Here is a 27,054-nt window from a genome sequence, read left to right as displayed (position 1 = left end):
GCTCTGCCTTGAAGAGTTTTAGTTGAACGAATCGACCCCAGTACTTATTAATTTTAACCTAGTACTCATTCTATCGGTCTATTATGCTGAAACTAGTAATTTGCGGAGATGTAAGAGATGTAAACAAACCAACATCAGTTTCCAAGAGGTGGTGGAGGACAAGTATAAAAACAAAGACACACACACACACACACAAACAGACACACACACACACGCACGCACACATACACACACACGCACACACACACACACATATATATATATATATATATATATATATATATATATATATCAAGTATATAATTATAAAAATATAATTATAATTAAGGGCGCTGGAACGCCAGTGCCTATATGCTAGAAGGAGATGTCAAATACGTACCATCCACTCTAAATTTATTCTCAAGGCCGAATGCGAGGTAATGAGCAAGAAGATTTACAAAATTTCGGATAATACTATATCCTGAGATTTCATGCTCTGTAATAAAGATTACTTTACACACCGAAGTAGAGATATACCGACAATATACAGGCGAAAAGTACATATACATACCGATAAATTTTTGCGTACATATACCAATATACATTATTTACACTATTTACATGTGACGAGTATTTGTCCTCATCTTGTTTGTTGTGAATACAACGTTTCGGCTGATACACCCTGCAGTCTTCATCAGGTGTCTTGGGGAAATACCTTAGGAATGAGAACCCAGGTTTGAAATTTTCCCAAGACACCTAATGCAGGCTGGAGGGTATATCAGCCGAAACTTTGTGTTAACAACAAACAAGATGAGGACAAATATCCGTCAAATGTACATAATGTAAATAATGTACATAATTCCTCATCTCTTAAATATGGAACCGTAGATACCAATATATACATCATTTCCCAAAATTTTGTAAATCTTCTTGCTCATTACCTCGCATTAGACCTTAGGTTATAAATAGAGAACAAATTTAGAGTGGATTGTAGGTATTTGACATCTACTTCGCGACCTTAATTATAATTATATTTTTATAATTATATACCATATCGGTAAAAATTCATTTTACCGATATAGTCGTTTTTATACGCTAGCAACTGATGCAATCATTTTAATGATTATACCCTCAATTTACAAGTATATATATATATATATATATATATATATATATATATATATATATATATATATATATATAGCACCGACTTCTTTTAGTTTCGTTTGGTCGACCAGTGCTAGAGTAGAAGACATTTGCTCAGAGTAACTCGCTGTGGGACTGAACCTGGAAGAGAATGGTTGAGAAGCAAACTTCTTCTCACACAGCTACGTATGTGCGGATGTGTGTATGTGTGTGTGTGTGTGTGTGTGTGTGTGTGTGTGTGTCTCAGTGTATATATATATATATATATATATATATATATATATATATATACGTATGCATGTATACATGTATGAATAATACATACGCGCGCGCGCATGTGTATGCGCGCATTTATGTATATATGTGTATTCAATTATTTATTAAATGATAGGAAAAGGTATTTAGGTATTCAATTAACCAGTTTCAATACGTTTTGCTGCGCGAAACTAACAATGAGACTGAATAGATATCACCTGTAGTTTTTCCACGGGTACCCATTTCTGTGTGTTTGTGAGTTTATATGCATGCACACATGTACATATACATACTTATATCTGTTTATGTATTCGTGTTATTATATACATACATATGTGTGAATGTTAAAATGTACGTGTGCATCTTTGTATACATACGGCCATATGCACAGTCGAATCAATGTTCAAGGACACCAGAATACAAAATAGTCTTTCTATTATTTCTTCTGATAATTGCAGAATATATATATATATATATATATATATATATATATATATATATATATATATATATATATAGATAGATAGATAGATAGATAAAAAATTATAATGCTTTGTCATAGTTTTTAGTTAGGGCATAAAAAACATATACATATATTACATACAAATATATATCATTATTAAAGAAATTATTTTATCATATTAATAAAAATATATAAATGGTGAAAGAAAAATATTATATCGCCTGGATGCTACATTACACACGCGCACACAGTTAAATGCATACATATAAGTGTATACACTCTCTAACACCCAAACAACGTTCGCACACACGCACACACACACATAAACATACACACATACACACACTCTCTCTCTCTCTCTCACACACACACACATATATATATATAGAAGTATATATATATATATAGAAGTTTTTTTTGTTCTGTGTGCCATAAATATCGCCATCCGTTTAGAGAAAAATTTGTAGTTTAGAATCAGTAGTTCTTTGACTGCTATTTCTAAATTTTCAGTATGTTGGAGAAGCAACTCAATGCTAATCCCTGTATATTTATGATGATAAATGGTTTTACCGATAAAGGTTTTTTCATACTGAACTACTTGGCAAAAATTGTTAATTATTAATTCTATTATTAATTGACGATTCCCTGCCCTTATTCTTGTATATTTTATATAGAAGTATGTATGTTTGTGCACACCTACATACATATGATGGGATTCTGCAAAATATCCCTCTACCAAATTTCATTTACACTCTATTGGCCAAACAAAGACTGTTGTATAAGACATTTGTCAAAGGTGCTGTGCTGTGAGATTGAATCTGAAACCCCATGACTGAAACTAACTTCCAAGCTATGCAGCCATTTTTGGCTCCAAAAATATTTTGACCAGTCACAAGGATCTGTATTTTGTTCTAGACAAAAGCGTCCTCCTTTAATATAGGTAGAAGACCTGAAATTTTGGTGAAAGAGGCTAGTCAATTACGTCGATGAGAGAGTCCAGTAGGTACTTAATGCATTGGCCCCTAAAGGATGAAAGGCAAAGTCAACTTTGGCAGCATTTGAACTCAGAACTCAAAGAGCCGGAAGAAATACTGCTAAACACTTTTTCCTACGCCGTAACAATTCAACAAGCTCGCTACCTAACTAGACAAAGGGCACTTTAAAATGTAACTTATCACAAGCCAGCTTCTATATCGACCACTGTACTCAACTGATAGTTATTTTATCGATTCTGAAACAGATGAAATGCAAAGTCGACTATTTGTCCCAAAATATAAAGGCCGGGTGAAAAGCCTTTAAGCAGATTAAGTTAGAATACGACTGAAACTTATCTGCAGTTGTCTGACGTGCATGCCTAAAAATTTCAAACACTATCATTCATTGTATAATATTGCATTTTTTCTTTGACTTACTTAGATTTAGAGGTTCCTACGTCTTCAGACGCATCAGGCATTCAAAGTGCACCAGCACCGCGGTTCCTTTCTTCTCGCAATGTGTTATTCCATGTTCTGTCAATCAACTGCATGTCCATTTTGTTACTTTCGTCCTAATTCATCTTTGGGCATCCTGTCCATCTCTTTCCATAGGTTTTCCACCGAAGGACTTAGTTGCCATGTCTTTCCTCTGGGAGTCGTATCACGAGACCCAATGTTATCGGTGGTGGTGATGGTGGTGGGAGCGTAGGCTGAAACGAGCGACTAGAGCGACTTCTCGGAGAGTTGAACGTTTAGCATTCCTGTTCTGGACAAATACCTGTGTCCTACTATGTCTACTATAGACTCAGACTGATCAAAGCCTTGTAAAAGGATTTGGTAGAATGAAAGTGAAAGAAGCTAGTTTTGTGTGTATGTGTGTGTGTATATATACATATATATACATACATACATACATACACTAGCAGTATAACCTGACGTTGTCCGGGTGTGACTTATTACGCCGTCTACGATAAGTCTTGCTAGGTTAAAATCAACTAAAAAAGAAAGCCTTACAAGAAAAAACCCTTATGATGTAAATATGTTCATAATTCAAAAGACGAAATTAATAGGGAATGTCTGAAGGCTGTTTTGTGTAACATTATTAAGTGTACGTAAATTTCATCCATCTAATTGGCTATACAAATGCTTGTGCAAAACAACTTTTTGCGCTACCTTGATTATACATAGCATGGTAATTCGTTTTCGCAGGAGCTGCTAGGACGGCAATTTGTGATGAAGCAATTGCTGGCGATCTGTTGCTACACAGTTCTGCCAGAGTTCTATCAGATTGGGCAGTAGATGATGACGCACCGTTTTGCATTATGTTCAAAGTAACTTCTGGAATGTGGTGAATTTCTGCAGTCTGTTGCTGTCTTTTTAAACCGGTTTCTTTCTTTCCCCAGCAAGCTCTCTTCTTTGGAGGCATAATCCATGTACATATTAAACAGAACAACAAAAGTTATAACAGATGGGAGGGTCGGTAGTTTTCACATTTCGGTGAGTTTTCAGATTAACACCAGCACGATTACGTATCCCTAAAACGGTAACCGTAAGACTAACCCTCATCGTAACCCTAAAACCGTAACCCTAACCCCAAAACCGTAACCGTAACACCCTAGTGAAAATCGTGCGGACGTTAATCTGTAGATCAAACTCCCATCCCGACAAAGTCTTAAGTGTATATATATGTGGGCACCACACACACGCATACACACTAAATAAAAAAAAATGTTAGTAAGTACAGAACTTCAGCATTATATATTAAGATGGGAAACATACACACACACTAAATAAAAAAAATGACAGGTATTTGTATGTATGTGTGTATTAATGTGTATTCTGTGTCTATATATGGTAGTAATTAAATGCGTTTTAAGAAAGATATTAAAAAAATTCAGTTTGTAAGGAATAAATGTTTCACTGTCGATCGTATTTGGAAGAGAATGACAGATATTTGCATGTATGAGTGTGTGAGTTCAAAATCCACCGAAGTTGACTTTGCCTTTCATCCTTTCGGGGTCTAAAAAATAAGTACCAGTTGAACACGGGTCAATATAATCGACTATTCTCCACCTGCCCGAAGCCGCCGTTGTGGGAAAAATTTTAAATAATAATAATAAATAAATAAATAAATAAATAATAATAATAATAATAATGACCTCTGCCGATCAAACTCCCAACCGACAACTAAGTCTTAAGTGTATATATATATATTGGCAAGACACACACGAAATAAAAAAGATGTTAGTAAGTAAAAGTGTTTTAAAAAAGATTGTTAAATTTTCAGATTTAACACCCGTACGATTTTCGCTACAGTGTTAGGGTTAGGGTTTGTTAGGGTTAGGTAGGTAATGATGCGGGTGTTAATCTGAAGATTTACGAAAAGATTTTCAAACAAAAAACTCACAGTTTGTAGGGAATAAATGTTTGTTGATCGTATTTGAGAAACATGTCTCGCTGGTAAATGACGGTGTTAGAAATGGAAAGTAAACTTATAATTCCCGCCAATTAGAATGAGGTCATTGGTAACCATAGGTACATATATATATGTGTGTATTTACGTATGATTGGCAGTGTGTCTGTTTATTTGACGCTCACTCCCCTTCGTTTCTTTGTCTTTTTTCTTGCATCGTTCGTAAGAGAAAGTAGCAATTGAAAATATGTGTAAGAGGAATAGAAATAGTTAATTTTAGAGGGGCAAAGTAATTTTGTATGTATCTGTCATCACAGTATCGAAATGTGATTGTTTCAGTTTTGATAATTTTCTTTTTCTCCTTCCTTTCTTTTTGTATTTGTTGTTTGATTTTTCGTAAAGGTTCATCAGACGAAGTAGGAGTTGAAAGGATTTGTATTAGAAAGAGGAAATTAGATTTTATTAGGGAGAAAATGTTTACTCCTGTAGTTTTACGGATTTTATTCATTATTATGAAATGTTTGGTGTGAAAAAATGACGCAGTGACCTAACTTATTGTATTTAGAATATTAATTGCGATTGTTTAATCGAAGAAATTTTGAATTGTGTAAATGTATGAATTTTAAACATACACACACACAGAGTAGATTTGCCTTTTATAGTATAGACTAGCAGAAGTGCCCGGCGTTGCTCGGGGCTTAATTGTTTTAAAGTACTGTTGATTCTACTCAATTATGATTATTGAGGGAAAGATTGCTATAAGTTGAAAACCAACCAATCAATTTGCAACTGAACAGAAAGCCTTGCCTTAGAGCATTGCAGCATTCTGAGAAGTGGGTAACAATAGAATGTGAGGTGGGCCTGAAAAAGCTGTTTTATTGTTCTCACAATTGTAACAATGTCTTAGCAATGCAGATGACTTAAGACACGCACGTACTGTATCAGCTCTATTCCCCTTGGGAATAACTGGCAGTGTTTGCCTGAAGTCCCCTGAAAGAAGAAGTGTTATGCCTCCCATGGGAACTGTAGAGTCTTTGATGTCTCTCAGAGATCTATGTAGCGCCTCAAGAGCACCTCTGTGGGCCATTGTACATTCATCCCAAACGATAAGCTTGCATCGTCTGAACACTTCTGCCTGATCTGAGCTGTTACTGATGTTGCAAATTGGTGTGTCCGTCTTCGCTAAGTCAAGCGGAAGGTTGAAAGTGGAGTGAGCTGTCCTGCCGCCTGGCAACAAAGTAGCCGCAATTCCAGATGATGCCACAGCTAAGGCAATGCTTTGTGTTCGCCTAATCTCAGCCAATATTAATTTTGTGACAAAAGATTTGCCAGTTCCTGCAGTAGCGTCGAGGAAGAAAATCCCCCCAGCTTTGTCCCGGACAGAATTAATAACGGAGTTGTAAGTGAACTTCTGTTTTGGAAGGATCTTTGGCTCATTGTTCGCTATGTACTGGGCAAGTTCGTCAACATTATAACATGTCTCACGCAGCAAATCGGAAGACAGTGTGTTTGGGCGTTCCCGGTTTGTTGAAGGTAGTCCATACACTGGCAACGCACTCCCGCCCATATTGAGAACAGTATCTTCGATTTCAAGCAGCGCTCTGTTGTAAATGAGGTCACTGTACTCGACATCGATTGATGGATTTAGCAAGTGAACCTGATGCAGTAAATCTTCAGACATGTAATTTTTGTAGGTCAGCCATAAAGTGGTGGGATCACCAAAGTCGCACCATAAGAGTAGAATAGCGAAAAGCGATCTTAGTCTTTTAGGGGATTTTAACAAAACGCCCTCCGCCACAGTGGCGGCCCATTGTGAATCGTCCTCTAAAAGTCCGCGCCTGAAGCAGGCTTCGCGGAAAGTGTCACATAATTCACTGTCACAGTTCTTATGTCTTGAAAGCTTTGTGGGCCGACAACGTCATGAAGGAGAAGGTGAAGGTGAAAACACTCATGGTGGTGGGGAGGCACAGTGTACACTCTTCCTAGACAACTGTTAAACTTGACACCGAGATGTCCTTAAATATCCTGACCTGACTTCCTACGCACCCAAATTTTCTTTGACCACACATAGTAGGACGGAACCTGAGGGTATAAAAGCGTTTTGGCAAATGTGTCAATTTGGCAAAGCCTAAAAAAAACATTCAAACTTGTTTCTTTTCGATTGGCCGCCAATTGAGCAGCAGTCTGTTCAGTAAAATAAGTCAGCTGGCCGTTTTCCAAATGAGCCGCGAGTTGTATGATGGCGGGGTTCCTTTGGTGAAGCGGAAACCCGAATATCTGCCAAAAAGCTTCACCACTGCTGATATATCGACCTGTCAAGTACTGCGACACCTCATCCATGCTATTGTCCTTTTGAAGGCCGAACATGGCAGCGTCCGAACCCTTATTAACATAAGTACTGAATGACAGAACTCCACATTTATATGAGCGTTGAAAATTGTCATCAGTAATGGACAGTATGGGACCACCCATCTATTATCAACTCGATGACCCCGTAAGGTTATAGTGAATCCCCCATTCTCAGGCCGCCTTCGTCTGTACAATGGATATCCATCACCAGCGGTGTGGGTCTCGTCCACGAAAGTCTTTGGGTATCGTTTAGTGCACACATGGTGTTTGTAGCATGAGGAAAGTTTTTGAAAACCGGGACCGCACGGACCATGCACCATGTGTGCCTTGACAATGTCGTACAGCTGTCGGTCAACAGTGGGGTTTGGGATTTCTGCTTTGATGATTTCGTCTATAAGTGTAGGGTCTAATTTGGTGACCAACCAAACCAAAATGTGTGCGTGTGGCAACCCTCTCTTCTGCCACTCAACAGTATACATGTGACACTTAACAGGGCCAAACACCTGCCCTTTTTTGATGAAATCAATTAGCCTAGTCAGCTTCTGCTTGAAAATCCTGGCAATAAGATCATGCCGATGGCAGTACTGCTGGTGTGGGAGAAGTTCCCGTGTTACCTCAACCCACTTGGGGTTACATGTAAACGTGATGAATAAATCAGGGCGGCCATAGTGCCGAACGAAAGTCATAGCGTCTTGTGTTCGCTCGTGCATGTATCGTGGCCCCCCTGTATATGTTGAGGGGAGAATGCACATTTTGCCGATGTTTCTTGGGTCAGCGTCATTATTGATGCCATCACGCAAATGGATGTAGGAATCTGATCGCAGCTTCTTGTAAGTGACAGGTATTTGCATGTATCTGTGTATTTGTATGTAAGTGTATAGATGGCATTTCATGTCCGGAATGAAAGGTGAAAGTTGTTATAGAAAGAGGAAATGACATTGTGTTACAGGGGAAAATATTTATTTGACTCTCTTTTTCTTTGGTTTCTCTGTTAGGGTTTAGTTCCCGCCAATTAGAATGAGGTCATTGGTAACCATAGGTACATATATATGTGTGTATTTACGTATGATTGGCAGTGTGTCTGTTTATTTGACTCTCACTCCCCTTCGTTTCTTTGTCTTTTTTCTTGGATCGTTATTAAGCGTTCATAAGAGAAAGTAGCAATTGAAAGTATGTGTAAGAGGAATAGAAATAGTTAATTTTAGAGGGGCAAAGTCATTCTGTATGTAGTTTTAGTATCTGTCATCACAGTATCGAAATGCGATTGTTTCAGTTTTGATAGTTTTCTTTTTCTCCTTCCTTTCTTTTTGTATTTGTTGTTGGAATTTTCGTAAAGCTTCATAAGAGAAAGTAGGAGTTGAAAGGATTTGTATTAGAAAGAGGAAATTAGATTTTATTAGGGAGAAAATGTTTCCGCCTGTAGCTTTACGGATTTTATTCATTATTAGGAAATTTTTGGAGTGAAAAAATGACGCAGTGACCTAACTTATTGTATTTAGAATATTAATTGCGATTGTTTAATCGAAGAAATTTTGAATTGTGTAAATGTATGAATTTTAAACATACACACACACAGAGTAGATTTGCCTTTTATAGTATAGATACATATATATATATATATATATATATATATATATATATATATATATATATATATATATACACACACACACCACACACACACACACATATATATATGTATACACACATAAACACACACACAAAGAATAAGTCCTGAGGTTGTCAAATGACTGAAATACAAATATATACGTATATGTATAAGTGTGTGTGTGTGTGTATCCACGTAAGCGCGTATATATATATATATATATATATATATATATTTCTCCATATACATTTGGCGTTTGAAATTTCCGACAGCTGTTTGCTAGAATTTTATTGATATATTCACATATTACACCATGACATATCATTCTCAGTCTTCAGGTCAAATTTTAAATAGGTAAGATGTCAAACAGCTGAGATTTCATACTTCGAACTTAAAGAATTCAACGTTGTTCAAAAGTAGAGAGGGATATTGGCCAAGTAGAAAAGTGAAATTTATACAAAGCGATATTGTAGGCAAGGAAACATAGAAATACATATTTGCGGGATATAAAAAAAATGTGTGTATATGTATGAAAATATGAAAATATAAAAAAAACGTGTGTATAGGCAAGTGTCTACTACTAAAGCCTTGGACTGGCCAAAGCCTTGTGTGTAGATTTGGGATACGGAAACTGAAAGTCCGTCGTATACACACACACACACACACACACACACATATATATATATATGTGTGTGTGTGTGTGTGCGTGTGTGTGTGTGTATAAATGTATGCATGTATATGTGTGTGAGGTCGCACGCGCTTGTTTGTGTGTGCGCGTGTGTGTCTGTCCCCCACCACCGCTTGACAGCTGGTGTTGGTGTGTTTACGTACCGTAACTTAGCGGTTCGGCATAAGAACCGATAAAATAAGTATCAGTTGAGTACTGGGGTCGATCTAATCGACTTCACGCTTCCATCGAAATTTCTGGCCTCGTGCCAAAATCTGAAATCAATATTTTGCCTGTCTTATGAATCACATATGACGCACAAAATATCCCTAGCGTCCGTACATCATATATCATACATATTCCCAATTACAAGAGTAACTTGGGATTTATGAAAGGAAAGCTTTATATTACTCAGAATGTATGAATGAAGAGTTAACTTAATGTCTGAAAACAAACGTGGACGCATCGGACAAACCTATGAAAATGTTTTGGACTAGTAACGGATTAAAATCTGTAAACTTTTTTTTAAAGTGTGTGTGTGGTGGGGTAGGTAAAGTTCTATACATATTGTTCTAGATCTTCAGAATATGCCTGAAGTAATCCACTGTTGAAAGAAAAGTATTTGAAATGTTCTTACAGTAATCTGATATTCCAAAGTTTATCATCATCACTGTAGATTAAAATTTTGGCACCGTTAAAAACCATAGAGTATGTTATCTTATATCATTGCATATATGTATAAAACATCTGACTCTCATACATAAAAATCCATAATGTATTAGTGCCTGATACAATGCTAAAAAAAAATCGCCGTTATCTAAATTATTGACGCCAGAATACTTAGCACTTTGCACACTGCAAAATGAACTTTTAGGTCATATGTTACTTTTTCTAGTAACCTTAATTTCGGGTGAATCAACCCTTGAAAGAACCGAATTAGGTAGAGATAGCACGTATATCATTACCGTGTAATACTTAAAATATTAAACGTAATTTCTCTATTATGGAACAAAAGAACGTCAACAATAAAACAGTTTAACGGGATTAACCACAATCAACTACAAATTTAATTAGTCTTGTATTATATCAACTTTTCCTCCGCCTAAATCATCACACTAATTAGTAGATTTGAGATTAAGACCATTTTTTCACGCAAAATAAATCGTTTTACTGTATTTTTGTCTTCGTAAATTAATTCGGACTCGGAGAGCAGAATGAGAGAGGAGAGCAATTCGTCATCATAGCAGAGGCGAAATGGCTTTACTTCAGGAACAACCTATTGAAGAAGATGGAGAGGAGATGAACCTGGATAGCACCGAATGCAAGGGACCGAAATTTGACACAATTTGCAAACATTACAGATTAAGTTCTATGTGGAAGTTTGCGTACGAATATGCATGCATACATACATATGTATCTATGTTTATGTGCATGTGTGTGTGTGTGTTTATATATATATATATATATATATATATATATATATATATATATGTATGTATGTATGTATGTATGCACACACTCATACGCACATGCGCACACTCACACACATAAATACATATATATTCACAGATCATATACGTTAAGTATAGGTGGTTAATAGTATTTATCATACTAGACCCGCTTATATGTCATATATTGTATTTTATGCTTTTATTTATTTACATACACACACGCACGCGCATGCACTTACATATATATACACACATATATATATATGTATGTAAGTACATATATATATATATATATATATATATATATATATATATATATATATATATATATATATATGTATATATCATTAGAAATGCAGAGACGCCTATAATAGGACATCTACTCGCTAGAAATAGCAGCAAAAATACTACATACCACAAAAGTTAGGGATAATTTCGAAAGGAAATGAAAAATAAAAACTTTTTTTCATTTCCTTTCGAAATTATCCCTAACTTTTGTGGTATGTAGTATTTTTGCTGCTATTTCTAGCGAGTAGATGTCCTATTATAGGCGTCTCTGCATTTCTAATGAATAATACATAGTCTATTGACTGTTTTTACTCTCGCTAGGCCACTGGTGGTAAATAAAATTTCTAAAATTTTCTTTGCCACCCTATAATTTATTAATATATGTATATATCGATAGTTTATACTGTTCAAGCGGCATTATTAACATTATCATGTGTTTGAAAATATTTGAAAATAGAATTATTTCCTTATCTGTGCCTTTCAATACATCTCAGCGCTCCGAAAGCAAACTTTGTTGACTTTCAATGTAAGTGGAATTTAACGTACGATAGCGTCTCATAAGGCTAGATTTATATATCCTAAATTTGCCGAAGAATTTGTCTAGCTGAATGGTAAAGCGCTTGACACGTAATCTGCGGAATGAGAGTTCGAGTCTCAGGGCTGGCCGCCGACAGATTTTTCTGCAAAGTATCGATAGTTTATCCTGTTCATGCTGTATTATTAGCATTATCCTGCGTTTGAGAATAAAATAATTTCCTTATCCGTATCTTTCAATACATCTCAACGCTTCTAAAAGCAAACTTTGTTAGTTGACATTCAACATGTGTCTGTATATATATATATATATATATATATATATATATATATATATATATATATATATATATATATATATATATATATATACATACAGACTTTTAACATGTGTCTGTATATATATATATATATATGTACAAAAATGGGACAAGAATACAAAAGAACCAGACAGACAGGTGATGCAAAAAAGGGACAACAAAACATCCAGACAGACAATAGAAAGAAACAAGGACGCGTCATTCGGAGTTTTCTTTCCTCAGTCGAGTTCCAGATTATCATTGCAATTTGGGCTGGTTATACTCGAGATTGCTCCAATCTGGCCAGCCCTAAGGAAAAACTAAGCTAACAGCTAGATTCCTTTGGTAGAAAGTAGCGAATGGATACGAAAACAAGGACGGGAAAAAAACGGAGAAATTGTACACAAATACAAATAACAGGACATTAACAACGGGTGTCTTTCGACTAAGGACGAATTAAATTAAGCTGGCATGTGTGGAAGTAAAGCCTTACGGCAGGGACATAAGGTTTGTCAGGCACAGGGAGGAATATATAGATGTTGCACGGATGGTAGTCGAACCAAGAAAGAATGCTCAGGCTTGGCCGAACACAGTCACGTGGGGAAAGAAGAGAGAGAATCCTTATTTTTCCTAACAGTTTATACATGAACTACTATTGAACTTCAAAAGCTCAAAGACAATATAATGTATGGGTATATTTATATTTTTATATATTATTGTTTTATATATTATTTTCTTCATTTTGTACTTCTTTGTAAAAAAAAACATTTTCATTCTCCTTCTTCTTGATAATTTGCTTTTCGCAATGAAAACCGGTTAGAAGAAATCATTATTAAAATATGCTTCCAGTTTAGCATTCTGGCTTTTTTTCATTTTCCTATTATTTCTCCACGTGCGGTTAACACAACCCCACTATTTACTGACTTATATATATATACATATATATATATAATACAGACGTAGTTTCTTAATGAAACTGGGTGTGTTACGAGACGAATTTCGTAACATTGTGGTTTCAATGCTCGCATGCACACACACACACACACACATACACACACACACATACACACACATCACACACACACACACACACGCACGCATATACATCCATACATATATACATACACCCTTCAATATATATAAATACATATAACCGATCCCACAATTAAACACACATATACCCACGCAGATATAATCTGATCTTAACCCTTACTCAACATACATGTAACCGACCCACACGAAGCTTTGGGAGCGAACACTTTCAGCATTCCTGAGTCTTTAACGCTAATACTTTTAGTGATTTTATTACTTATTTGATATATTAATGCTTAAAAAATTTATAGTTAATTGCTTACTTAATCCTACTTCAAATTACGCTTCGTTCATTAATAGCGTGATATTGTGTGTACATCATTTCCCCCCTCTTTTCCTCTATCTCTGTGTCTCTCTCTATTTCTTTGCTTGTGTGTCTTTCTATCTCTCTCTTACTATTTCCCCCTCTCTCCCACACATTCTCTATGTATATTGTAGGCATGAAAATGGATATTAGTATTTTTGGTCGATCACTGAGGAAGAATTAGGGTCCTTGTGTCTGTCCTACGTGTACGTTTTGTATCCCGACTTTCGTTAACAGTAAGTTTGTATATGCATACACACATGCATACAAACATGCATACATACATTCATACATATATACTTACTTACATACACACACATACATACATACATACATACATACATACGTACATGCATGCATACATACATGAGTTATGACGTAAATGCGAAAAAAAAGTGGAAGACAAGTAGTACTCGAACACCGAAGATAGAAAAATATGTTTTTTTAAGTTCAAAAAATCTCCACAACCTGTTACTCAGAGTCTCACATTATCGTCCGTCAGACAGTTGTTATCATGTCTATGATCACACTGTCCGACAAGCAGTAACACGAAACTCTGGAGTAACAGTTAGTGAAAAAATTTCAGCTTTAATAAAAGTATATATGTATAATATAAACATGTATAATATGAAACTATATATATATATATATATATATATATATATATATATATATATATATATATATATATATATATGTATGTGTGTGTGTGTGTGTGTGTGTGTGTGTGTGCGTGTGTATGCGTGTGTGTGTGTGTGTGAGTGTGCGTGCGTGCATGTATATATATACATATATATGGGAGAATGTACGAAAAAACAACAACAGACGAGGACAGGTGGTGTAAACAACAAAAGGATGTGTTAGTATGACGCTCGGGAATACGGAAAGTCTTTAAGGTTTCGAGCTACGCTCTTCAACAGAAAGAATACGGAGACAAAGAGAAAAACATGGAGAAAAAAAATTGAATAGTGTTCGGTCAACGGTCAATCATAGCTATGACTGACCGGAAGTTATAATTTTTTTACACAGGAGAGCTAAGAAAAGGGGGAGATAACAAAAGTGGGAGGTAACAAAAGGGGGAGAAAGAACGGTGATCGAAGGGAGTTGAGCCCATGTGGGGCAAAGGAGCGAAGAGAGAAGACTAATCCCTGTTCACGGCGCAAACGGGAGTCCGGATGGCCCCTGTGCATGGACAATCCAAACACGGACAGGTGTTGCTGCAAGGAGTGACCGGCAGAACGGAAATGGCGTGACACCGGGGTATCATTGCCAACGTTGATGTCTCGGAGGTGTTCCGCGAATCGGTCGGCCAGGCGGCGCCCCGTTTGTCCGATGTACAGAGAATGGCAGAGAGCAGGAGATACAATAGATAATGTTAGTAGAAATGCAGGTGAAGGAGTCGGTGATGCGGTAGGGTCGGTGATGGGTGCTGGTGAGGAGGGTGGTGTTGGAGAGGTAAGGGCAAGTGCGACAGCGTGGGCGGGAGCAAGGGAACGAGCCAGGTTGGGAGGTTGGGTTGGGGAAGAAGCTGTGGACCAAGAGGTCTCGTAGGTTATGGGCTCGTTTGAAGGAGGGGAGGGGTCGATTAGGGAAGATGTGGGAGGTGGAGGGGTCGGACTGGAGGCGCCGGAAAGCTCGGAGAATGGAGCGTTGGAGGGGTAGGGTGGTGGGATGGTAGGTAAGGGGAAAAGGGAGGCGGGAAACGGCAGGGCGGGTTCGGGGGGAGAGAGCAGATGCACGGTCCACAGAACGTGCTCTGGCAAGGGCGGTGTGGATGGTGGTGGGTGGATATCCACGCAGGCTAAAGTGACGAGCCATGAGTTGAGACCGAGTCTCAAAGTCATGGCTGTCACTACAAAGTCTGCGTAGACGGAGGAATTGGGAATAGGGGATGGAAAGTTTTGTGTGTTTAGCGTCGGAGGAGGAGAAGTTGAGATAGGAGTGTGAGTCTGTGTGTTTGTAGTGGATGGAGGTGCTAAGGGCGGAGTGAAGGATGCTGACCGAAATGTCGAGAAAGGGGACAGAGGTGTCAGAGATAGTACAGGAGAAGTGGAGGGCAGGATGGAAGGATTGAACGAAAGAGAGGAACGAGTCAAGATGTTCGCGGGAGAGTGAGGTGGCACCGATACAGTCGTCGATATAACGACCGTATAGTTCGAGAGTAGGACCAGTGGAACTGGAGAATATTTGGGCCTCAACATAACCAACGAACAGGTTCGCGTAGTTGGAGCCCATTCTCGTCCCCATGGCCACTCCCGAAAATGCTGGTAGATATCCCCCGCGAACGAGAAGCAGTTAAGAGATAGGACAAGTTCGGCCAGACGAATGAGTGTGGAGGTGTCGGGTTGTGGGTTGGGGAAATACTTAAGGGCACGCAGCCCCTCGTCGTGGGGGATCACCGTATAGAGGCTCTGAATGTCTAGAGTGAAGAGAAGCTTAGAAGGGCCGGGAGGGAAAGAGAAAGAGTTGAATAGACGAAGCGCGTGGTTAGTGTCATGAATGTGGGAAGGGAGAGAAGCCACTAGGGGGCGAGGACACGGTCTAGGTATTTTGAGATAAGCTCGGTGGGGCAGTTGCAGGCGGAGACGATGGGGCGGCCAGGGTTGTTCGGTTTATGGATCTTGGGGAGGAAGTAAATGGTGGGGGTGCGTGGGGTGCGAACAATAAGGTTGGAGGCGGTGGTTGGGAGATGGGAGGAGAGAATGAGGTCATGGATAGTGGAGGACATAGTCTGTTGGTAGCTGGGCGTGGGGTCAGAGGGCAGAGGGCGGTAGAATGAGGTATCTCGAAGTTGGCGGAGAGCTTCGGCCTTGTAGAGGTCACGCGCCATACCACCACGGCTCCACCCTTATCAGCCAGTTTTATGATGATGTTCGTGCGGCGTCGGAGGGATCGAAGGGCCGAGAGTTCGGCTGGAGAGATGTTGAGTCGAGAGGGACACATGAAAAAGTTAAACCGGTCCACGGCGCGTTGGCAGGCGCCCGCGAAAAGATCAACTGCTTGGAACTGGCCAGGAGCAGGCGTCTACTGGGATGGTCGGCGGCCCAGGTCAGTGAAGCAGTCCTCGTTGGGTGCGGGTGGTGTGTTATGGAAAAGCGCACCCAACCTAACGCGGTGCACAAAGCTGTGGACATCGGCACGGGTTTGAAATTCCTTGCAGGATGGAGTGAGTAGGATGAAGCGCAGACCCCTATTGAGGATGGAGCGCTCCGCCTCAGAGAGAGGAAGATCTGGGGGAATGGTAACGACAGACTGAAGTGGAGAAGGGGTGGGTGGAATAGAAGTAGGAGGGGATGAAGTAGGTTTAGGAGGGGCGGTCGGGATGGCGGAGGTCTGGGAGGGAGGGGGTGGAGTGTGTGTGGGAGAGACAGGGTGGTTGGGTGGGGGTGGGGGAAGCCTATCAGGGAGGGAGAAGGGTGGTGGAGGGGTTGGGGTAATGGCATCGGGTGTGGAGGAATGGAGGAGTAAGTGAAGTTTGCGAAGCTTAGTGTCGGTAAGAAATGCATGAAAAAGATGATTAAGTTGAATGATAAAGCGCAATGTGTTGTGAGCATGGGAGGGTGACAGAGAGGAGAAAAATATGGAAAAGGCTGGAGGAAGAAGGCGGTCGATAGTGTGGATTTTAGAGAGATTGGAGCGAATGGTAGCCCGCATAAGGCGGTAGGATGTGGTGCGGAGTATGAGTAGAATGGTGGTAGAAGAGTGGAGTGTGGGGTGGAAATGGAGGCGGAAACCCTTAGGGATGAGGCGGTGATGTAAGCAGCGACTGAGAAACGTAATATGACTAGAGAAACGAGTCTTCTTGAATATGAGTAAGGAGAGTCGTATAGTAGGTTGAAAGTATTGAGAGGGAAGTGTGCGGAGGTATTGTTTTAGGCGGTTGTGGAGAGTGAGTTGGAAAGATTTGTAGTCAGGCATGATGGAACGAGATAGAAAAGAAAATTAGACGTGGGAAGGAGAATTACAAAAGGTGTGGTGGAAAAAAAACAAGCGTGATGAGAAAATTGGACGTGGGAAAAAATTTTTTTTACAGGTGTGGGGGAAAAAAATAAATAAAGGCATGAGGAGAAAAAACGAAAAGGGCGTTGTGAGAAGAAAATATATGCGAGGTGGGAGAAAAAAACAAAGCAAAAGAAAAGAGGAAGATGGGACAATAGAGAGAAAATGGGGTGACAGGGAGAGAAGAAACGAAAGGAGAAAAGAAATGCGGGGAGAAGAATACAAAGTAATAGGTGCAGATTAGAGAAAACAGATTAGGAACACCCAGAGTACGAAGAGACGGTAGGTGAAGGAAAGTAAAGGAAAAAATAAAGATGATAAAGGTAATAAAGGAGGTTTACATAAGTGGAAAAGTTCAAAAGTTCAAAAGTTTTTTAGACGTTGTGGTATATTGAGGCGATTTCCAATCAGAAGATGGGTCCAGTGTAATCCGTGGGTAGGAGAGGTGCAGCCGGAGGGTGTAAAGTTCAGAATAAAACAGTCCAGAAAGAGTAATTCCAGAAGGAAAGAAGGTAGAATCCAGAAGTTCGTGTTTGATGAGTGGAGACAGGATTAGCTGGTGCGACCACGTGAGCGTGTATTATATGTGGGAGAATGTACGAAAAAACAACAACAGACGAGGACAGGTGGTGTAAACAACAAAAGGATGTATTAGTATGACGCTCGGGAATACGGAAAGTCTTTAAGGTTTCGAGCTACGCTCTTCAACAGAAAGAATACGGAGACAAAGAGAAAAACACGGAGAAAAAAAATTGAATAGTGTTCGGTCAACGGTCAATCATAGCTATGACTGACCGGAAGTTATAATTTTTTTACACAGGAGAGCTAAGAAAAGGGGGAGATAACAAAAGGGGGAGAAAGAACGGTGATCGAAGAACGAGGGGCTGTGTGTGTGAGAGATAGAATGCTGACGTATGCATGTGTGAAAATGGGGAGGCGAGAAAGGAGTTGGTCAGTTGTAGTGTGTGCGCGGTGTGATGTGAGGGTGTTGGGAGGTGGGGAAGGCATGGGTGGAGAGTGGGTTAGGCTGAGGGTGGGGTAGAGGTAGGGGTATGTGGGTAGGGTGGTGGTGGTGGGTGTAAAGAATTGGATGGGGTGGAGTGGGAAGGTAGAGTAGAAGTGTGTTGGGGTGGGGTGGGATGAGCTTATGAGGGGGGTTGACGAAGAAGGGGGAAGGGGAAGGTGGATGTAAGAGAGGGGGAAGGTGGGTATGGGAGCGGGGAAAAAGAGAGGAAGAGAAGGAGAGTGAGAGAGAAAAGAGTGAGAGTGAGAGAGAGGGAAAGAGAGAAGAGAGTGAGAGAGAGAGTAAGAGAGAAGAGAGTGAGAGAGAGAGGAAGAGAGAGAGAGGAAGAGAGAAGAGAGTGAGAGAGAGTAAGAGAGTAAGGGTGAGAGAGTAAGAGAGTAAGAGTGAGAGAGGGGAGAGTAAGAGTGAGAGAGGGGAGAGTAAGAGAGAAGAGAGTGAGAGAGAGTAAGAGAGAGGAGAGAAAGAGTAGGGGTGAAGAGAAGTAGGAGTGAAGAGAAGTAGGAATGAAGAGAAGTAGGAGTGAAGAGAAGTAGGAGTGAAGAGAAGTAGGAGTGAAGAGAAGTAGGAATGAAGAGAAGTAGGAATGAAGAGAGGTAGGAGTGAAGAGAAGTAGGAGTGAAGAGAGGTGAAGAGACGTATAGAGAAGTAGGAGTCGGAGCAGGAGGGGGGAGGTGGGGGAGGAGAGGGGAGAGATGGGTGGTAGGAGGGAGGGTGGGGGAGAGAGGCAGGAGGAGGGGGTTAGATGAAGAGGGATATATATATATATATATATATATATATACATGTTTGCTTGTTTCTCTAGAGACTGTCGTCAGAATGATGTAGACGCCTCTGATGAGAACCCAATAGGGTTCGAAAATCGATTAAGGTTGTTCATCATTGCTTTTCAGTCTGCGGAGAAATGGCTAAACATTTGCCCTATTTATAATTATACCATATGTTACATATTTGTTATATCATACCTTGATACTGTGTGGATTAAGATTCCCGTTGACAGGCCGCTGGTATGTACAGAGTGTTAAACACTTTCTGTATTCAAATTAGGGACTCTGTCATAGAGTAACTGCTGCATCTGTTGAGTAAATAAACAGTTTGGTTGCTTGTTTCTCTGGAGACTGTCAGAATGATGTAGACACCTCTGATGAGAACACGGATATTGATACAAACAACATGTCTTAAATAGAAAGAAAAGTAAAACAATGAAAAGAGTATAAATACCGTCTCATGAACTTGCAGTATTTATTAAAACATAGCACTCCATAAATAGGTATAAATGATAGAGTCATGATTTTTCGTCACTGTCCTTCTGCAAGTTTCTCAGTTTTGATATTCGTTTCTTTACGGATCGCTGTGTTTCACTGACAGTCGACATGAGTTTGCTTCGATATGGCAAGAAAAATGTAGAGGTCTCGTTTTCATCCAACACCTGTATTTCTCAAGGAACAGGGCATCTTTATTAACCTGATCATCACTGCTGATTCCTACAAGAGAGATAGAGCTTCCTGTCATCATTTTTGATCGACCGTGATTTTGGGTCCTGCGAAACCCCTATGGGTCAATCACCACCAAAAAATTCCCAGATGTCTATTCCATCTTCCGACTCACTTTCGGCACCTTTTTCCTCATTGCCGTCACCATCAAATAGTTCTAAGCTTTCAATATTGTTTGCACGCTTGACCCCTTTCGGTGGAATTAAGTGCTTAATGACTCTCTGAATAATATTTGGGAAGGATTTTGACATCATCCCTAGACGAAACTCTCGCATCGACGGAACGACGAAGTGCATGATTTGGTCTGACATCTTATAATCTTCAGAGATATAGAAAGCGTTTGTGACCCACGTCGACTTGAAAGTAGTTTCGACATCAATCTTGCAGTCTGGATGTGTTTGATGTAGCATCTGCATCATCTCCGATCGATTGGACGTGGGTATTTTATTCAGAGTTTGAACTACCTTTTCTAGCGTCTTTGCTTTCTCTATTTCGCGATATTTTGCTTTCAGTTGTTTCAGCAAGTACGTATCGTTAACTTGAACAAATCCGGTGATACCATGGCCGATGATAACTAGTACATAACCCCTTTTCCAGAGGGCGTCTCTAACCGGTATCAAATGCACCATGTAATCATCGAGCACATAAATGGCTAAGCTTCCATGTGAAAACATATTGAATCGATTTGGAAGATTTTCAATAATACAGAGCAACTGTTCTAAGCTATAAGGACCTTTAGGAGACCATTGATATTTCATTATAGGCAGGGAATTCAGTAGTAATGGTCTTTTTCCAGTTCTTTTAAATACAGTTGATTTTGTTTGAATTGTAGGTACTTTCCCTGCGTCTCTGGCTTTATTCTTTTATTTTAATACATCAGAATAATACAAAATCCGATTTTGCTTTTGCTTTTTGTTTTTCAAACCTTTTCACTTACTTTGTCCTTATTTGATTCTTTATACTATACTGTCTCTTTATATGCGAAGAAAGGCTTACTACATTTACAAGTTTTCCGTTGCTTGATTTGAAGTAACTTTTCCAATTTTAATGGTGTTATTTCGCATTAATTCCCTCTCAGGTTATCTTTATTTTCAGAACTTTGTGTCTCAAATTCTACATTTCTTCGAGAGATACATTATAAACTGTTGGGACTAATAGTTCTGTTGGGTGGCAGTTTCTCTCTCGATGATCGATTATATTTGATTACTTTATGCATGTATTAACTCGTCTAGAGTATGATCACTTGTTTATTCTTTGGGAGGTTTTCTGTTGTATAATTGCGCTAAAATTTTACTGTTGTCATAAAGCAATTTTTAAAAATTTGGTAATATAATATGGCCATATATATTAGTTTTCTATTATTCTTTAGTAGATATACTATGGTTCTATACTAAATACTTTATAATTGTTTTCTGGCTTCAAATGACCTCCCACCGATTGCCTTCATGGTATATACAGTCTTTTGTTGTCGTATTTTGTATGGCGAATTCTACGTGCTGCCTTGTTTTGCTAATTCATTTAACACCAAATCGAGAATATTATTATAAATGTAAATTATTATAAGATGTTTCTGCAAACAATCCAGTTATTTAATTATCTTATAATTTTTTTTGCAGCTTCTTACTTCATTCTTTCGTAGCTATGGTCTTCTCCTATTGTTCAGACGCTGAGTTAGTTGTCATAAAGAAACTCATCCAGGATGATACCTTCACAGACTAATTCTTCCGAAGATTTTTTTTTCTTGTTTGTACTGCATAAATTTTGATTTTATGTGTACTATGTTCTTGTTAAAAGCCTCTTATGTCAAGGTAAAACGTGAAAGAATTGTCGTTTTACATACCAACGGCTAATTTGCAATTTAACGAAGACCACTTGTTTCAGGCGTTCTTAATTTCCGATATTTCTTTTCACATGATGTATTTCTGCAGTATTTGTTTCTTCCATTTTCATTTGCATCATTTTATCGTTGATCGCACTATGAGTAGAACTGATGGAGTATCGAGTTTCCTTTCTAACTTCAGTGGTTGCTAATATAGCCTGGTGATATTGATGTTTTGTTCTGTCCTAGTTAAGTCAGGGCATTTCATGTTTGCATTTTGCATTGTTGTTGCTATTTTGCGCTCAAGTTTTATCTTCAGGAGGTATTTCCGTATTTTCGTTACTTCATGGGAAGTTCTTTTTATGCTTCCAGTCTGTATATTTATGGACATGATTTTCACCATTTCAATTTGCTTTACTGAATGCATCCACGTAAACCCTTTTATGTTTATATCGTTGCATTTGTTCTGGTTTAGTGTTTGTTGGTGAATAATCCTATAGGTATTTCCGGGCTTGAGTTTCTCGTGTTATTGCTTTTTACTTTGTTCGTTTTTATAATATCATCATGATTTACGTCATCAGTGTTTATTTTTGTTGTTTCATCTGTTTCCATGACCTTTGTAATCGTAATGTATTATTTCTCTTGAAAGAATACGTTAATTGATTTAATTTGTGATATTTTCTAGTTTTAAAGTTAATGATGAAATATTTGCAATGGATGAACTTTTAAGCATTGAAGGGATTCATAGGACTACCAACATATCCAACAACAAGATGAATTTTACTATAATTACATACAGAAGTCTTATATATATATTCAGAAAAACATACCAATTTTTATAAAAAAGAAAGAAAAAAATATATATCACTTAAAATTTCATCATCCACTGGTGTAATTGTTTGTACCTGCTGTTTTCCAGTGATGTCAGGTTTTCCAAGTACAATTTCTTGTTTGGGAAACAAGTTCAAAGAACACATTCCTCTTTTATACTGGTTAGGTTTTATTTGCAACATATGTCATTTTCTGTGTAGAACGATAGAATAGGTATGATGATAAAATGAACCGTAGTTAATACGCTTATGGTGTCACCAAATACTATGAACAGTAACAATCCTTCAATTTCAGATGTACTAAACAATGAATTTTACTAGAATTAGTTACGAAGTTATCTTTCAACATTCTCGTTAAGTTTCCTATCTGATTTCTTGTTTTTAAGTCATTGTTACTGGATATTTTTTGGAGCACTAAAGCAACTTTCTCTCATATTAACTTGTAGAATCGTTAGAACGTCAAGAAAATACGGTACTGTATTTATTCCAGTTCTTCGTGTTTTGCATTCAAATCTCACTGACGTAAACTTTGATTTTTTTCGTCTTTTAGAGATCAATAAAATAGAGAATCAGTTAAATATCGGGGTTGATTCAATTGACTACCTCGCTCCACTACAAATTCCAGGCCTTCTGCCTAAATTTGAAATAATTATTTTTGAGGGAGAGAGCAGTGCATGCCATCAAAATGACACTGGGGTACAAATACACGGGGTATAACCATCATGACTACCCGTTTGATAAGAGTATACCAGGCACATGCATAGCAACCATATGTGCGTGATAAGCAGTGCATGACTTCGTAGGTGGGGCCCAGTTTGAATTTTATTTAGGTCGAGTAATCTATCCCTCTCAAAATGTCCCTGAATAAGGTTTGTTTGAGGATGATGAACGAAACACCTACATTTCCAGAGATGAGATATTCAAACCCCCAACACATTCCTCTCAACACATGGCTATGATGCACCCCCACTACTTCTGCATGTGATCAGACATGCACATATCGTCAGCCACTAAGGGACATGCTCAACTGGTTAAGGTCAAGCAACTGACAAGCAAATCTGTGGTATTGAGCAGAATATTCGCTGTAGCCCGTCTTTTATACCAAGGCAAAAACATGTACATGATAACACTTCCAATCAGTTAAAATCAAAACCCATGAGAGCAACTGCCTGGTACTGCATCAGGGAATTTATTATTATTATTAAGGCCGCCAACTGGTAGAATCGTTCGCATGCCGAGCAAAATGCTTAGCGGCATTTCGTCTGACTTCACGTTCTGAGATCGACTTTGACTTTCAATCTTTCTGGGTCGATAAAATAAGTACTAATTGAGTACTGGGATTGAATTAATCGACTGTCTCCCTCCTCAATCTTCAGTCCTTGTGTCTATAATAGAACGGATTATTATTATCATCATCATTATCATTATTTTTGTTGTTGTAGTGGTCGTGGTTGTTATTGTTGTTCTTCATAGTGTTGTTGTTGTTGTTGTTGTTGTTATTATTATTATTATTATTATTATTATTATTATTATTATTATTATTATTATTATTATTGTTGTTGTTGCTGTTGATATTGTTGTAGTTGTTGTATACCGCGTAGACCGTAATATTCTCATACAAATATTATTAAATAAAAATCATAAACCAACATTTCACAGGTCCTTTTGAAAGACGATCAACGTAAAGATTAGGAGAAAGCATGGATGAACTGCAAGCTGAATCGATCGGTCAAAGAGCCTACTGTTCGTCATATCGTGTACGTCGAACTGATATTAGTGTTAATTTTTATCTCCTTATGACCACACACACACACACACACACACACACACACACACACACACACACACACACACACACACACACACACACTCACATAATGTAACCTGAAATACATTATCCCTTGTCACATTGTTTTAGACAGCAGGGTGCGATCTGAGAGAGATTTGGTTTCTATTGTTAACCAGACACATAGAAACTATCTCTTTGGCTAGTAGTTAGTCTTTGAGTATTTACGAAAGAAAAGAAAATTCCGAACATAATGCTATCCTGAAGTGAATAGGGTTAGCATATAAAACTAATTTGATAATATTATCTTGGCTCTACAACCCTTATTGAGTCCTTAATTCAGTGTTTCTCATAAATCTATAGAATAAGTGATATACATATTATGCTTAAACACGTTCAAGTTTGCCAAAACTTCCTGGATCAAAACAATTCGAGCACTTTAAATATATTTGTATTCCAAACTGTGTGGATGAACAAATAGGGTTTCTGGGATCAGTATTCATGCGGCCTACCACTAAGACATTCCCACGTAACTAATAGGCATTTCACCACTTATCATTTCGGCTAAGGCGATGTAAGAAACAATTCGCAATATATAAAGATAGGTTGTCATTTTGTTGTTACGGATGAAATAACCAATTTAGTGAAAACAAGCATAAGAGTATAATCTATCATTGTATCTTTGGATGAGATAAAAAATATAGACCGCATACTAAGGCTCTGTACAGGTGCGGGTTAAGGAATTCCGCTTTGAAATTAGAAGAGATAATGTACTAATGATCATAAAGGAGGCTTTAGTTAGTCTTACGTTTATTTATGAACATATCAAAAATGGAGTGAGTCCAAAGCAAAGTAGGTTAATACATGGAATAACTGGTATCAGTAAGAGTGATTTAGCATGAATGAATGCTTAAGGTGTTATCAATATGGCCTTTTACCTTAGCTCTTATCACCATTTAGGTGTATCATATCCTTAATATGAGTGAAGGGAATGGAAAAGGTCCTAGAAATGTATTTTAGTATCCTGACAAACTTTACATAAGCTAGTCTGTATAGTGTTACTACAAACTCCAGCTGCAATTAACGTGATTGATAAATGAGCGAAAGCCCACTGTGACATGATCGCACGTGGATCTCCTTGATTGTGCTGTCTAGGCAATTATTTTGAAAAGAAAGGAATGACGAAAGATGTCGTGGTGGTAGTGTCCAAGCTGGAAATGAACCAGCGATCAGAGCTGTGCAGAACACACTAGTTGGACGAGGACAGATGAAGTATGAAAAGATATATCGTCAGAATAACGAAAATACACATTCAGAATACTTTAAAAACATTTTTATTTACGAAACACGAACTTAGGTTTTGACCAACTAATGCAGTAGTATTAATTACAAACTTACCACTTATATACATTACCTAGCTTTGTACATAGTGTTTGAATGCACAACAAATACCACATATATGTATTTGTCTGATCAGCTACTCGTTCAAATTTGGATATAATTCTCAGGTCCACATCTTTCGGTTCCTCCCCGTCCGCTCGCAACGATTAAACTTTGAAAACCAGCCATATTTGTGAATTAGAAGGTAAACACTTACCTTGCAATCTTAAGTGGAAAATATCCAAATCAAAACCTATTCTGGAAATGAGAAACCGTGTAATATTTGCACTACTGGGAAGATTTAGTGATGTGGTCACAAATGCAATCCTTAAGACATTTTGAAAGAAATCCATCTTGCAAACTCAAGACCCTTAAAACTTTAAAAAATCTTTTCAAAAAATTAACTACCCATGTAAACAATATCATTCTATACATATCTTTATTCCATTTTATTTTCAAATTTACATTTTCGTTTACAATATTTAAAACTTCATTTATTTACAAAGATAGTTTAATTCTTTTGTATTTCGGGATGGTCGAAATACAACAATATCTGTTTCAACACAGTTTGACATCAGGAATCTTGCAACAAAAATTCATAAACATACTTTAATTCATTTTTTAATAATTATAACTACCTGATTACGTAACCCCAAATCACAATACGCCCCTATTCCACTTGATTTTCACATTCACATCTCTTTTCACAACATATCTAACTTAATTTATCCACTAATTTAGCTTGATTCAAAAAATGAATTCACTGTCTTAATCATTATATTTTCACTGGTTAACCTAAATTCCCTGCATTTTTTTAAATTTCGTTTATTTTCAGATTTATATCTCCACTTATGGTATTAATATCTTCATTTAGCTACACATATTGTTTGATTCCAATTGTAG

At 38.0% G+C, this 27,054-nt stretch overlaps 2 protein-coding genes across 3 annotated transcripts in view; one reads left to right on the top strand and one right to left on the bottom strand.

Annotated features, from left to right (window-relative positions):
• The window catches only part of LOC106876929 (uncharacterized), a 193,165-nt gene that overhangs the window by 138,574 nt on the left and 27,537 nt on the right, over nucleotides 1-27,054 (top strand). The gene's annotated exons all lie outside the window — the stretch shown is intronic.
• Nucleotides 6,039-6,911, bottom strand: LOC149137706 (uncharacterized). The gene has a single exon (XM_089351770.1). The coding sequence runs from the start codon at nucleotides 6,909-6,911 to the stop codon at nucleotides 6,039-6,041; it is 873 nt and encodes a 290-aa protein (XP_089207896.1).

The sequence above is a fragment of the Octopus bimaculoides genome, chromosome 1 (assembly GCF_046866305.1).
Source record: "Octopus bimaculoides isolate indiv1 chromosome 1, ASM4686630v1, whole genome shotgun sequence".
NCBI classification, from domain to species: domain Eukaryota; kingdom Metazoa; phylum Mollusca; class Cephalopoda; order Octopoda; family Octopodidae; genus Octopus; species Octopus bimaculoides.
This window is presented reverse-complemented; position numbering and strand designations above follow the sequence as displayed.